The sequence below is a fragment of the Dermacentor andersoni genome, chromosome 9, assembly GCF_023375885.2.
Source record: "Dermacentor andersoni chromosome 9, qqDerAnde1_hic_scaffold, whole genome shotgun sequence".
Classification (NCBI taxonomy): Eukaryota; Metazoa; Arthropoda; class Arachnida; order Ixodida; family Ixodidae; genus Dermacentor; species Dermacentor andersoni.
This window is the reverse complement of record NC_092822.1, coordinates 19,943,193-19,956,768: the sequence shown is the minus strand read 5'-3', so window position 1 is coordinate 19,956,768 and position 13,576 is coordinate 19,943,193. Positions and strand designations below refer to the sequence as shown.

At 44.9% G+C, this 13,576-nt stretch overlaps 1 protein-coding gene across 1 annotated transcript; it reads left to right on the top strand.

Moving 5' to 3' along the window:
- Positions 1-835: 835 nt before the first annotated feature.
- LOC126527193 (uncharacterized) lies at positions 836-13,347 on the top strand. The gene is made up of 3 exons (XM_050174948.3): positions 836-1,129; positions 10,506-10,940; positions 12,825-13,347. The coding sequence occupies exons 2-3, from the start codon at positions 10,566-10,568 to the stop codon at positions 13,137-13,139; spliced, it is 690 nt and encodes a 229-aa protein (XP_050030905.1). The 5' UTR covers positions 836-1,129; positions 10,506-10,565; the 3' UTR covers positions 13,140-13,347.
- The last annotated feature ends 229 nt before the right edge of the window (positions 13,348-13,576 follow it).

Here is a 13,576-nt window from a genome sequence, read left to right as displayed (position 1 = left end):
AATAACTCTGGGTGCAAATATTCTGGAGGAGAAGCTGCTGAAAAATTGCTCAGCAGCACAGAACGATGAAGTGGTGCATTGCACAGCTGAGCGTCGTAAAAGGAAGTGCTTTATATCGACTACGACAAGCGCAAATCAGCATGCAGCAAACGGAAGCGACCTTGCCGGTAATCGCCGTCATGATCACTAAGCGCTGCAACCTCACGAGTGAAATGCCAGGAATGTCTGGGGAGCCATCGAAAACGCTCTTCCAAAGTCTTCAGTAAGCACGGGACCGAAGAAGACGCGAGGCGGAGACTGGGTGGGGGTTTCTATAAAGAGGAGGGTCTTTCCCGCTGACACGCCCCCGCGACTTGGGGTTCGAATCCGGCCCCGCTTTTCGAAACGCCTGCTGAAGGTTCTCCGCTGCCGTGGGCGCGTTCCCAAGACCTCCCTTCTCGTATTTCCTCCTCTCCCCACAGTGCCCAGAATCACACGGACACACGAACACACAAACACACACACGCCAACTAAAGACGCAACCCCTCCCCTGCTGGTAGAGTTACTCCGCGCCTTGTTAGTTCGTTTTCGGTTCTTCTCATTTTTTTTTATTATTATCGTCTGTTCCCTGCTAACTTTTCGTCTGCTCGTCGTTGCCTTCGACGCGACCACACCGAGCGTGAAGGGGAGGAGATGGTGGATGCAAAGCCGCGGTAACGTAGAAAGTGGATTACAAAAAGAAACAAAAAAGAACACACACACTGCGCAAGAAAAATAAATGAAAATGAAAATGCCTGACAGCAACTACAGAGGCGCTTCGGGCGAGCCCCAGAGCCTGCGTGAAACAGAAGGTTCTTTGAAAGACGGTCCGGACCGTGGTTCTTCAAGTCGGCCTCTCAATTGGTCGCTCGATAAGACATCTTCTCTGAAAGCACGCGACTCGCTGTTTCTTTTCTGTCCTTTCCGCTTAGCCGCCTACGTTACTCATGGGTGCAGACCATGGGCCCGGACTAAGTGGGACTGCGGTGTGATTTCTTAGGCGCCAAGATCTTCTGACTGCTTTCCCGACGTCCATTCACTGTGTGTTATTGCGAAACGAAGCCGACGAGCCGATGAAAAGCGCCCGAAAGGAGAGTTAATTGAACCAAAGGTAAGAGGCTGAAAGTCTTTCTTTTTGTGAAATTTCTTTGTGACATCCTTTCTTCTTCTTCTTTTTTCTAAGCTTAGGGGTGCTTTCATTTAGATGCAGGAGGAAAAGTAGAGTGGCACAGTGTTCTGCACGACCTTCGTATTCGATCTCTTTCATTTTTGTGAGCATTTGAGTCTGCGAGTCATCGAACGGTCGATTGAGATCGCGGTGGCCTTGACGGATGAGAACGCTATCGTGTCCTATGGCCTCTTCTGAAACCTGCCGAAGCTACGCTATGGAATCTTGTGTTTTGTAATATCTACGTGCAGTTGTCCTGCATAATCATACGAGATAACCATGCCATATATATGTTTATAATTTTACACAACTACACTGGGCAGATAGCAAAATTCTATTTCTAGAACTAATACTCGAAGAGGTTGACATTGCTTGCGCAAGAAAACCACAAGCGTAATGGAGTAATTAACAAAAAAACTCTCACAATGTTTGTAATTCAGCTGGAGGAATCGCAAGGTATATCCACTCAGATGGAACTGCGAGGCTCACATAAGTTTCGAGATATATGCGTGCCCAAATTGTGGGCCACTATTAATTGATGTTCAAGTTAAATTGGAACTGCATTTGAGTATGAATGGCGTTTGCTTTTAAAAGATGCAAGTGGAACGATAGTGCATTTTGCTGCAAGTTATAGGCGCGCCTATCTCAAAAGTCAGCCATTATCATGCAGGGGCTCCAGGTGATTGTGGAGAAAGCGAAACAGAGCGTAAATTTTCTTACTTTATTTTTATTATTAGATAATAAACTTAGCTCCTCCGGCCTGCAGTGAGTGGTTCCCTCAGTCCAGCAGTCCAGCGGTCTTAACTGCACTTCTCGCTCGGTCGACGAGCTGGACTGTCGAGTCGTAGGCTAGGCAGTGCTGCATCCCATCGCCGTGTGGTGGGTTGTGCTATTAGTTGAGGCCGGATCGTTAGGCATCAACACAGTGCATCTTAGGCCCCAAAAATAGACAGGCAAAGCAGCGTTTTAGACGTCGAACTTCATAAATATAGGCGCAAACAAAAATGCAGATTACTTCAAACGAAGACGGGCACCACCTATGTCTACGACAAAAAAAAGGAAACATCTGACGATTTGCCATTATGATCCAAAGGCGCCCAACAGCTGAACGCAGCCATTTAATTGTCTTATAATATTGCTCCACTAGCGACGGTCAATAGGCCTGATTCAGCACTGCTTACATTGATGTTCAATGGCCACTGTCGCTTGCTCGAGACGTCGCATTAGTGAAACAGACGTAAAAAATAATGCTTCACATCTTTGGAAACACTGATTGAAAGCAGCGATATTTTATGTCTACCAGATGGAAATAAATTACGACACAGCAAAAGCAGACGCAGACAACAAGCGCAAGAGAGACGATGGCTTATTGGGAAATTAGCATGTTCGCACGTGAGGATCCTCTGGTACAACTCTGACAATTTTCTCGCATGAAAAAAAAATGATTATCCGAATTGTAAAGGCAAGACGCATGATCTCTTCCGAATATACTTTCACGCACTTGGAGATATGCCTTTTTCTTCTTTTTTTCACAATGTGTTTTGTAGGCGAAGAGATTTTTTAATGAAGACGCGTATATTAGGGCATGTCGCTCGTCTGCACGCTGAGGCGTAAAGGAATGCAGCTTAAAAATATGTTTCGTCATTGGGTCATCAACGCTGGGGCGATCGCCTAACAGAGACATGTCGGATGTTTAAACGTTTTGTTGAAAATAGACTTGGATTTGAGTATACTTCTATGAACGAGGATGCGACTTGCATATCTGCAGAGATCTGTATGGAAAGCCCGCGAAACATATTATAAGAATCACTGTGAAGACCGAGGAAACGATAGCAGAATATATATATATATATATATATATATATCACGAACCGTCGCCGTTCCTTAAGGACCAGTAGCCGGAAACGTACGTGCGAAGTGAAAACCGGTTTTGGAGAAGAGCGAGGGATTTCCTGTCATAAAAAATGAATATATATATACATATATATATTCATATTCAAATGAATATATATATTCATTTTTTATGACAGGAAATCCCTCGCTCTTCTCCAAAACCGGTTTTCACTTCGCACGTACGTTTCCGGCTACTGGTCCTTAAGGAACGGCGACGGTTCGTTGTTGCGCATCCAGAATTCGCGCGATGTTCCTAGTCAGAGTTTCGCCCCAAGTTTAGATTTACTTTCGCTACAGTGTTTGCGAGGAACGCGAAGTTGGTGCAATAGTATGCCAGGCCACCTTGGAGGACATAGCCTCGTAGAAGGGCAGCTGGAGTCTTCCCAACTGAAGCCCTCTCGTTACCCGTTGGCCGCTGCATTCACGTCAGTAAAGTAGCAGTGTACTAATACTGAATAGGTTCTAGTTACGTTCTCCCTACGTGTCACGATGTGCTCTGCCGAAAGGGTACGTCCGACACCTCCTCCTCGAACGGGCGCGCGCGAGAGGATGCCTTCAGGAATACGTTCACGCACGAAGCAGTGAGCTCGTTAACGCCCTCGAAGTGCTTCCTCAGTTCCTCACAAACGCGGTGAAGCGTGTGGCTGAGCAATTAACATGCACCGTCTGGTCTTCGGCAGGCCTTGTGCGTGTAGGAAGCGGAGTCTGTGTAGAGCAATACAGGCTTAGCCTCTTCGACTTCTGTAGGGTACAAAACCTCCCGGGTACAGACTCCCAATTTGTTCGCTCCGAAGGCTTCAAGCCCACTAGGAAAGGCCTTGTCTGCTCGTCTGCTGCAAGCTTCTTTTGGGCAAAAAAGTGAGCGACAATGTCCTCCTTCACGTTTGACGTTTCATCCATGAAAAACACAAATGCAGGGGTCGCCAAGTATTATCTGATTATCCCTAACGTTTCTCCATACATAGGCTGGAGGCAGTTTTTTTTTTTTTTTTCGCAGTGTAGACTGAGACGGCAGGCTATGGTTGTAATATCTTCGTAGGGATTGCTCCAGCTCGGGTATTTTATGTTTACCCATAAAATATTTTCAAGCCACCAGAGCCTCACGCAAATCGGCGTGGAACGTGTTCTTGCTGTCTTCCTCGAAGGGCTGTTGTCAAAAACGAATGTTGCGAGGTCTCGTCGAGCATTTTCCACGTGACCTTCAGTCTTCTCAAGCTGTGTCAGGTGCTAATTCATTCTCGCAAGAAAGCTGTGCAAATCCGTTAGGGTTTATTAAATGCGAAGCGGATGCATTCAATATGAGAACATCAACAAACATGCTAAGGGTGGATCACAGCGACCACAGATAAGTTGCTTGAATCTCCCTGCCACCTACTGTTTGACGTCACCCGAGCAGAGGGCTGCCACGCGCGTCATACGAGCACAAGATACTGCAAGCGCAAAGAGCAGGTGGGCTACCACGGACGTAGTGTTAAGTCGACGCCGTATCCGTGTTGTCTACGACGTAATGCAGGAATTTCTACGATGGCTAGCATGAGAGTAACGTGGCAGCCAGTAGCTGCATTGAAACACGCTTTTGCGTGGCGTATCTCGTTTTTTTTTTTGTCTATTTTTTACCGGCATCGCCATGTATTTAATCGTGACGCCACCAGGCGTACCTTTATTGAAGTAATGTTTAGCGCACAACGTAGACATGCTCCGTGCATCAGCCCTATCGTATTAAAACACCGTCTTTCAGTATCAATCGAGTAACTGCGCATTCGATCGACAAATGACTCGGTTTTTCGCTTTATTCTGCTCTATAGACAGCACGTGAAACGGTTACTCGCTACTACAAGGTTCCTAACATATGCATTCCTAATAAACTCAAGGGTACTGAAAGTTGAGAGCTATCATTCGTTCATTCATTCGTTATTCCCTCAAGGCCAGAGGCATTATAGAGGGTAGTGGTACAAAAGAAAATATGGTACATCGGAATTAAGCAAAACGCGGTGATTAATATGAATAAAACACAATGCTAGATCACAAAAAGGTTCTTTCTAGATAATGTTATCTGCCATGTCACGAAAAAGAAATTCCTGTTTATACAATGTTAGCTGAAGTTTCACGGAAAAGGCGGTCATCAGTAATATTTACAAAATCAGGGGAAAGTGGTTCAAGTCTATACATATGAGAGGGGAAAAAGACTGGGGAAAATGCTTTGTGTTACATAGATAGGTCGCAGCTTTATGACATTGCTCAACATGGTGTGATAGATAATGGCGTCTTTTAAGGAATTGCGTGTGCAGTGCAGGATGATGATAAAGCCTATGAAAGTGTGCTAGACGTGCAATCCTACGTCCAACAGACAGCAAGGGAAGGCTAAGATTAAATTTTATGGAAGAAATTCTTGTAGTCATATTATAAGTACGAAAGCTAAATGGGACTGAGTTATTATTGACAAGTTCTAAGCCCGTTCTCAGGTTATCCTGGCCGGGATCTCATACAGAAGTAGCATATTCTAATTTACGAAGTATTAGAATTTTCTAGAGTAGGTGCATTTAGGTTAGATAGTGGAGCTAGAGAAGGTACGGCGCAAGTAGCCTAACATAAGGTTAATGTTGTTAATAACGTATTCGGTGTGAATTGACCATGACAGGTTTGCAGCTATATGGACACCTAAGTACTTGTAACAGTGAACTGTTTCTAAAGGAACGTTGTTCAAGTGGTAAATAACTTGCTGGCGAAAACCACGAGACACATGTAGCACTTAACATTTGTTAATTTAAGTCTCATTAACCACGAGTTACACTGGTTAGATATCTCGTTAAGAGCCAGTTGGAACTTCTAACGTCGGTTTCGTTGGTTATTGCGCGAAAAATAAATCCACGCATAAATAACACGCAGGAGAAGATACGAACGCTATATATAGCATACAAAATGAGCAAAGTTGGAGAAAGAACAGGATCCCCAGGAGCGTTGTCCACTGTTTTCGGAACCGTACAGTTGCCTTCTTGCTTTTCTTTCCACATGCAACAATATAAACGAAAAGCAACAGTAACACATCCCATAACAGCAGCTCGCCGACCGCGCCGACAGAAATGAAACGCGCACCCCCCATGAAGAACTTCAGTTCACTTCTTACAGCGAAGCTGTTAGCCTCTAGTTGGTCGAAACATTTCGCTGCATGTCCTCGCGGGAAAGAAATATACCTTCAGCGATTTAAAAAAAGAAAACTTCAACTTTTGAAACGAGAAGTACTTACTTGCTTGGCTACCACACATACAACATACAGCACAACATTCGTTTCAGTAAAGAACATGCACAAAACAAGCATGCAAACCACATTATCGATGATAAGGTGCTCCTGATAACAACGCGAAGCACGTAGCGCCACCTGCATACGTTTCCCGCTAAAGATTGCTGTAGCGTAAGTTTCCGCGGCAATGGCAGCTTGAGAAGTGGGGAGTGACGTCATTAGCCTTTCATATATAAAAGAAGAACTCTAGCAACTGATTTCATTGTTGTTGCAACGCAAAGTTAGGCAACGCACAGTTATTACTCCTGAATAAAGGGAAATCAGACATCCACCCGTTCGTAGCAATTGCTACAAAGGGAACCCAACACGGTTATTACTCCTGAGGAGCAGCGTGAATACGAGGAGTGGCGTGAGGAAAAGAAACGGCAATGCGTCCAGTGGTGGCGTGCTGCCAAAGTTACCATTACTCCTATAACTACCATCACTCTAAATTACAATTACTATCATGACTCGATCTAAAGCAATAAAGCATTGCATATCCCCCTCGGCAGTTGTAGTGATGGTTTTCAACAGCTTCGCTGGACCGGATTCGTCAGAAAATTCGTACAGTACGACTGACACACAATCTGCAGACGTGATAGCTTCGGATTGTAACTCAAATATACGAGAAAACAACGTTGTTACGCGGAAACTCAAAGGAAAAGAAACCCACCGTCAGTAACTCTACTTAAGAGGAAGCTTTAGCTCGGGTGCTCCTATCTAAATACATGTAAAAGGAGAATTCGTTTTTCTCGGCAACTACTGCACCAAATTTGACGAAGTTTGCTGCATTTAAAAAAAAAGCTTAAAATCTAGTGACTGTTGGTTTCTAATTTTCGATTTAGGTCGTCAAATTTTTATAAAAATTTGGCAAAAATCGCAAATTCTCAGAAAACGAAACTATCAAGTTTACAACTCCGTAACTCAGCAAAAAAAAATGATATCGCAATTCTGTGAATTGTACCTGATAGCACATCTAAAGCGGACAAAATTGATATGTTACACATGAACCTCGAAAAATGGAGTAATGTGTAATTACAACTTTTGCAGAACCTTTGTAAACAACGTAACAAATTCACGTAAGATGTAAACTGACATATCAAATTTGTCCGCTTTAAATGGTCTAATGGATGCCGTTTACAGAATCGCGATATCTGTTTTCGATGCAGAGTTATGAATTTGTAAACTTCGTTCTTCTATTTTTTTCAAACGTCTGAATTTTTGAAAGTCCTTTTAACAAAATTCAAGCCCTAAATCAAAATTCCGCTTCCAACAGTCACTAGAATTTAACTTTCTCTCTCAAATGCAACAAGTTTCATTAAAATCTGTCCATGGGTTATCTCAGAAAAACGTTTTTGCGTTTTTACATGTATTTGAATAGGCCGCGTCGGAGTTGGGCCCGAGCTAAAGCTTCCTCTTAAGAGGAAAAAACGAAATCTGGAAAGAAACAATTTATGATAACTCAAAGGGAAGCTCAATGCTTTTCGAAGCGATATCAGGATTCCTTAGAACACGCACCTATAAAGCGAGATATAATAAGGAAGAAGAAGCATGTGCTTGCTGCTATAAAGCTAGGGAAACGATGGAGCGTGTTTTATTTGAATGTGAAGATATCTGCCCAGCGGTCGATTAAAGCACCACTGGCCTCCTTGAAGCCCTTGGGTTCAGCGAGAGCAGGGAGAAAGTAGACATGTCCGCAATAGAGACTAGTAAGAGGCGATAGGAAGATTGGTAGAAGAAATGTAGGGAAACGACAAAAAACAGAGACGTACAAAAACTAAGTTCACAATACGGAGTCAGGAAATTTGATTATAGGAATTCGTCGTGATTTTTTTTAAACTAGGTAGGACATTAGGCAGTATAATAGCCAGAGCTTGGTGGCGCAACCCACCGCCCCGTTTCAAAGGGGACGCTCATAACATCCATCCATCCGAGCACGAGCCGACGAAAAACCTCGACCAACTGGAAGCTAACACCTTCGCTGTTAAAATGTTCCGTACGGTGTCAAGGCGAAGCGGGGTCTATTGTGTATGATAGCACATCTGTAAATAAGGCTTAATTCGTACAAGCAGAGCCCCATCTATATGTGTTTAAAATAAGTTATATAAATGTATCTATGAGAGCTCCACAGCAGAGCCCCATATACTTATGAAATCAGACGCCTAAATGGTACAAGGTAACCACATTAAATACGATGCTGTAAAGCAATAAATCAGATAGTGTCCAAAGTGTTATGTTTTTTTCCCCTCTATTTGTTGTCGGTGAAGAGGGCCTTTATATCAAGCTACACATTTGGTTATTTAATAGCGGCATTCTCACCCTTAATTTTGTGTCCAGTAACGCTGCTCAAGAGCGCTCACGGCGCTAATCGTCGAATTTCAGAAAAGTATGTAAACTCTGCGCGTCTAACCGCTCGACGTTCGCGCCTCCGGGGTGTGGGTGACCAGGCTCGATGCTCTAAATCACTCAGGGCTCGTTCCTGCAGAACTCCTGCTCCATTTTTTAAGGCAAAAAAGAGCCCTTCATAAGCAGCCGGGACAACTTGAACTGAAACGTCGATGCATTTCGTCGCACAATTCGGGAACTCGATCGCATCTCGCAATGGCTGCCGGCTTCAGAATCCCTTCAGAAGGTGGATTATGCCTTGGGGGCTAACCAGCTAGTTAAGATTGGCGGTTAGCTAGCTGATGTACTGATGGTTGTTGCTTCACGATAACAGGAATGAGCACATTGGAACATTCACAACAAGGCGGCAATACGCGATCGCATTGATCACCCGCAACCACGGACACTGCTTAACTGTTAACGCGACAACTCAGGGGCCTTAACGGAGCGTATCCTTGTAATGTATATAACGCTCACGATATGACCAACAGCAGGTTCTCTATCTCTATTGCGAACGTTCTATATCTTTGAGTAAATTGCTTGGACCGTGGTCGTGTGACTTCTTGGTGGACAACGGTAGCATGGACTGCCCCATGAGCAATGTGTCGGAACGGAAGGAAAATAAAAACGAAAAAAAAATCATTTTTGGCCAGAACGAAAACGCAACCGAAACGTTATTTATTATTTTGTATCGGAGTGAAACTGAAATATTTTTGATCGGTTTTTTTATTGGTTTTGATCCGAAACAACCGACGTCAGACAACATCAGCATTAGCGCCTATTTCAGGGCTCCGCAGTATAGTGCGTACATCAGGCAGGGATAGTGCGAGCGGTAGCAAGTCGAGCACTCCACTAGTCTGAGCCTGCCGTCCGGTACACTAGCAGGTCGACATCGTAGCAAAACCTAGATTAACCCAGGGTTTGCGCGCTGAAGAGCTTATCGTTTTGTTTTCTTCGGGTTTAATGCTTTGTTACCGAAGTTTTATCGTTCGTTTATGTTTGTTTTATCGGAACAGCCGCATTTCGGCGAGTACACCATAGAATAAAGAACCGTTATGGATCTTTTTTTTTTTTTTTTCGTGCTGAAGCAGAACCGCAACGGAACTTTTTTAGCGGGACGAAACTAAAACCAGAACGAAAAAATTTCCCCTGAGTGCCAGTTATTTGTTCGAAGGCCAGTTCAGTGTTACGCATTCCGCTCATTATGTACAACATTGGTTGTCACTTATATTTGCTGAGATTTGTTTGTTGTTCAATAACTGAAGACATACGGGGGAAGACATTTGCTGAGAGTTGTGCCGGATTGTCCCACGATGATGGGCGGCCACTACCAAATAGCTAGACAGCGCTTCCGGCGCTCACGCCTGCGGTAACACTATTCACACGTTTGCGACTTGTGTTGCAGTGTGATTTCGTGTCTGTTATCTTCAACAACAACGACACCAACAACGATAACAAGCGTAACTTTCTCTTTCTTCCTTTTTTTGCTTCCTTTTTTTCTTTTCTTTTTCCTGACTCTTTTGGGACTCTTGTATAGGCGACCCTAAAGAGGCCTACCTTCTAATTTGTCTTCATTAAAAGAAATGGTCTTCCTTTTCTCTTTCCAGTTTAATTTAGATATGATGAAAATTTTCACGAAACCATGGGTGCCATTCCGGACACCCAGTATGCAATACATTTTGTCGTCGTCGTCACCGTCGTCACTGTTGTTGTTGTTGTTGTTGTTGTTGACGTCGCCGACGCCTCGACCTGTCTCGTGCGCAGGGTCTCCCGCCAATCCGTCTGCGGCCGACGAAACCGCAGCGCCCCCACCCCGTCCGACCCATGGCGCGGAGACGCCGTCATCCCCACGAGGCACCCGCCGTGACGCGGCGTCGCGCCGCGGGTTCGAACGCCGCCGACGGCGACGACGCGCCCTCGAGGCTCAAGCCGCGGCCCTTGCAGCGCAACGCGGCCAACGCCCGCGAGAGGGCCCGGATGCGCGTTCTGAGCCGCGCGTTCTCGCGGCTCAAGACGTCGCTGCCCTGGGTGCCCGAGGACACCAAGCTCTCCAAGCTGGACACGCTGAGGCTGGCGGCCGGCTACATCGCGCACCTGCGCCGAGTGCTGCTGGACGACGACGAGGCGTCGTCGCCCGGTTCGGCCGCCGCCGAAGAGGCCGCCTGCGGGTCGCCGCGGTGCCTGCACCCGCTGACGCTGGTGGGTCCGCCTGAGGCGTACTGTGGGCGATCAGTCAAAAGCGTGGCTGTTTGGGCGAGTTGGTACGTCGTGACTGTTTTAGGCTTGTAGCGCACTCAGATAGAGCAAGAAGGAAGGTGGAAGGGGCAATGAAAGGGAACGGAAAACAGTGTGAGCGCTACTGTGTTCTCCATTCCCTTTCATTACCCCTTCCACCTTCCTTTTTGCTTTTTCTGAGCTGCGCTACTAGCCTAAAAAAGTGGGGGATCAGAGGCCGCGATAATGTGACCATTGTACTCCCGATTCGTATGGGGAAAGAAGGTGCGCAGAAAGGAGACGGCTGTGTGAAGAATGATGGCAGAGCGCGAATCACGTGTCACCTAGAGTACAGCGTGCATCTTTTGCTGTAGAGCATAGAGAAATGCTGCGTCCGAGGTACTTTCTTCCTGAAACTATCCGCAGTAGCGGATTGATGACAAAACAGAACAGACGCACGCGTCATGTCGTCATGTCTTGCATCTTCATTGTGTCATGTCTTCTTTATTCACCTTTCCCTTCGTTATACGCGCCTTTTTCGAAATGAACCAATGTGAACTCTCCCAGCACGGTGCTCTTCTCAATGTTATATTCTAACTCCTAGTAGTAGTAGTAGTAGTAGTAGTAGTAGTAGTAGTAGTAGTAGTAGTAGCAGCAGCAGCAGTAGTAGGAGTAGTTGTAGTTGTAGTAGTAGTAGTAGTAATAGTAGTAGTAGTAATAGTAGTAGTAGTAGTAGTAGTAGTAGTAGTAGTAGTAGTAGTAGTAGTAGTAGTAGTAGTAGTAGTAATAGCAGTAGTAGTAGTGGAAGCAGTAGTTAGTATACTTACTGGAAATAATAGTAGCAGTGGGAGCGGTAATTAGTGCTTACTGGCAGTAGTAGTAGTAGTTGTAGTAGTAGCAGCGGAAGCAGTAATTGCTTCTTACTGGCAATAGTAGTAGCAGTGGAAGCGGTAATTAGTACTTACTGGCAGTAGTAGTAGTAGTAGTAGTAGTAGTAGTAGAAGTAGTAGTAGTAGTAGTAGTAGTAGTTATGTACTGCATTTCAAGGTAAGGGAAAAAATGAATGATAAGGCCACGGGCATTTCAACTCTCTCACCTTTCGACGAACAACGAAACTTTACTACAACCATGGAGAAGATACATATAAAACAGAATTGAGAGAAGGAGCAGGAAGCTACCAATAAAAGTGGTTGAAACCGCGCTAGCGTACGTAATTATACCTATAGGCAAAGTAGTCACAGGATACCCGAAACACGAGAAAGAACTTTTCAGACAAATAATATTAGAGCACGTACGGCAGGTATTCGTCATGAGCAGGAGCGAACCAATATCATTGAAGCTACGATTATGCATTCAGTGCACTCTACAAGCACTCTACAAGCACTAGCCTAGGTGGCTGCAAGTTAACAAAACACGATGAAGATCAATCCCCCTAAGAACCACACTGTGAGCAATGCAACGAAAGATTATGGGCGTAACGTTAATAGACAGGAAAATATCGGTATGGATTAGAGGGCAAACGTGGATAGCCGATATTTTAGTTGGGATTAAGACGCAGAAATAAAGTTGGACAGATCATATAATGCATAGTATAGACAACCGGTCATCCATTAATGTTGCACGATGGTTGCCAAGGGAAGGAACGCATATAGTCGAGAACGACAGAGAACTAGGTGGCGTAATATGAGATTAGGAAATTTGGGTTCGGAAGACGGACTGACGCAGCACATGGCTAATAGTAGAAGAGCCTCGACCTTAAGCAAAATAAATGAAGTGGATACCTCACCTGGCTAGTCCATATTAACACCTTCTTTTGCTGCATTTTTTTTTTCGTTTATCAGTGACAACGTCCTTCTGAATCACTTCCAGACGTGGCCGTTCTCATTCCACCAGCGACTTCCCAGTCCCGAGGGGCAACAGGACGCCGAGCCCAAAGCCCGACACGCCGTCTCCTGTCGAATGTTCGAGGGTGATGCACCTCTGGCGTCGTCGAACCGACCCGCCAAGCAGCCTTACCAGGAACCGGCCGCGTGTCACGGAGGCCACCGATATTCGTCCGCCCCCGCGGACGACGGATTCGAGTCCTTCCTCGACTACCTGAACAGTTCCTCGGGACCGTCGCACCCTTCGTACTCGGGACGCTTCATGGCCATAACGAGTCAACGACCCCTGTGTTCCTCCTAAAGTCTCCCCGCGTTGTCCTCCTCACAGTGAGGCTTCGATCGTAAAACGAGGCAAATACTATCCGTGGTTTTAAATGGAGTCCTTACGTCAGGGTCTAGAGTCAGGGTCAGGGTCTAGATGCATGTGAACGGAGTAATCGTTCTGGTTCGGCATCCGCTGCACCGAACATGATTACATCTGTTGCACAATATATATATATATATATATATATATATATATATATATATATATATATATATATATATATATATATATATATATATATATATATATATATATATATATATATATATATAATCTACCGACTGAATTCAGTATATTTCCATATTCAGGCCCTAATATTTTTTTACGAGAGGCATTGAAAATTGCACAAGTTTCATAAACTAAATCATCAGGCTTACAACTCCGTGACTTGGAAATTTAAAAAAAAAAAAATA

Excerpts from the sequence above, each read along its gene's own strand:
- LOC126527193 (XM_050174948.3), top strand. The coding sequence starts at position 10,566 with ATGGCGCGGAGACGCCGTCATCCCCACGAGGCACCCGCCGTGACGCGG. Across the intron at positions 10,941-12,824 it reads GCCTGCACCCGCTGACGCTG|ACGTGGCCGTTCTCATTCCA; the intron begins GTGGGTCCGCCT and ends AATCACTTCCAG.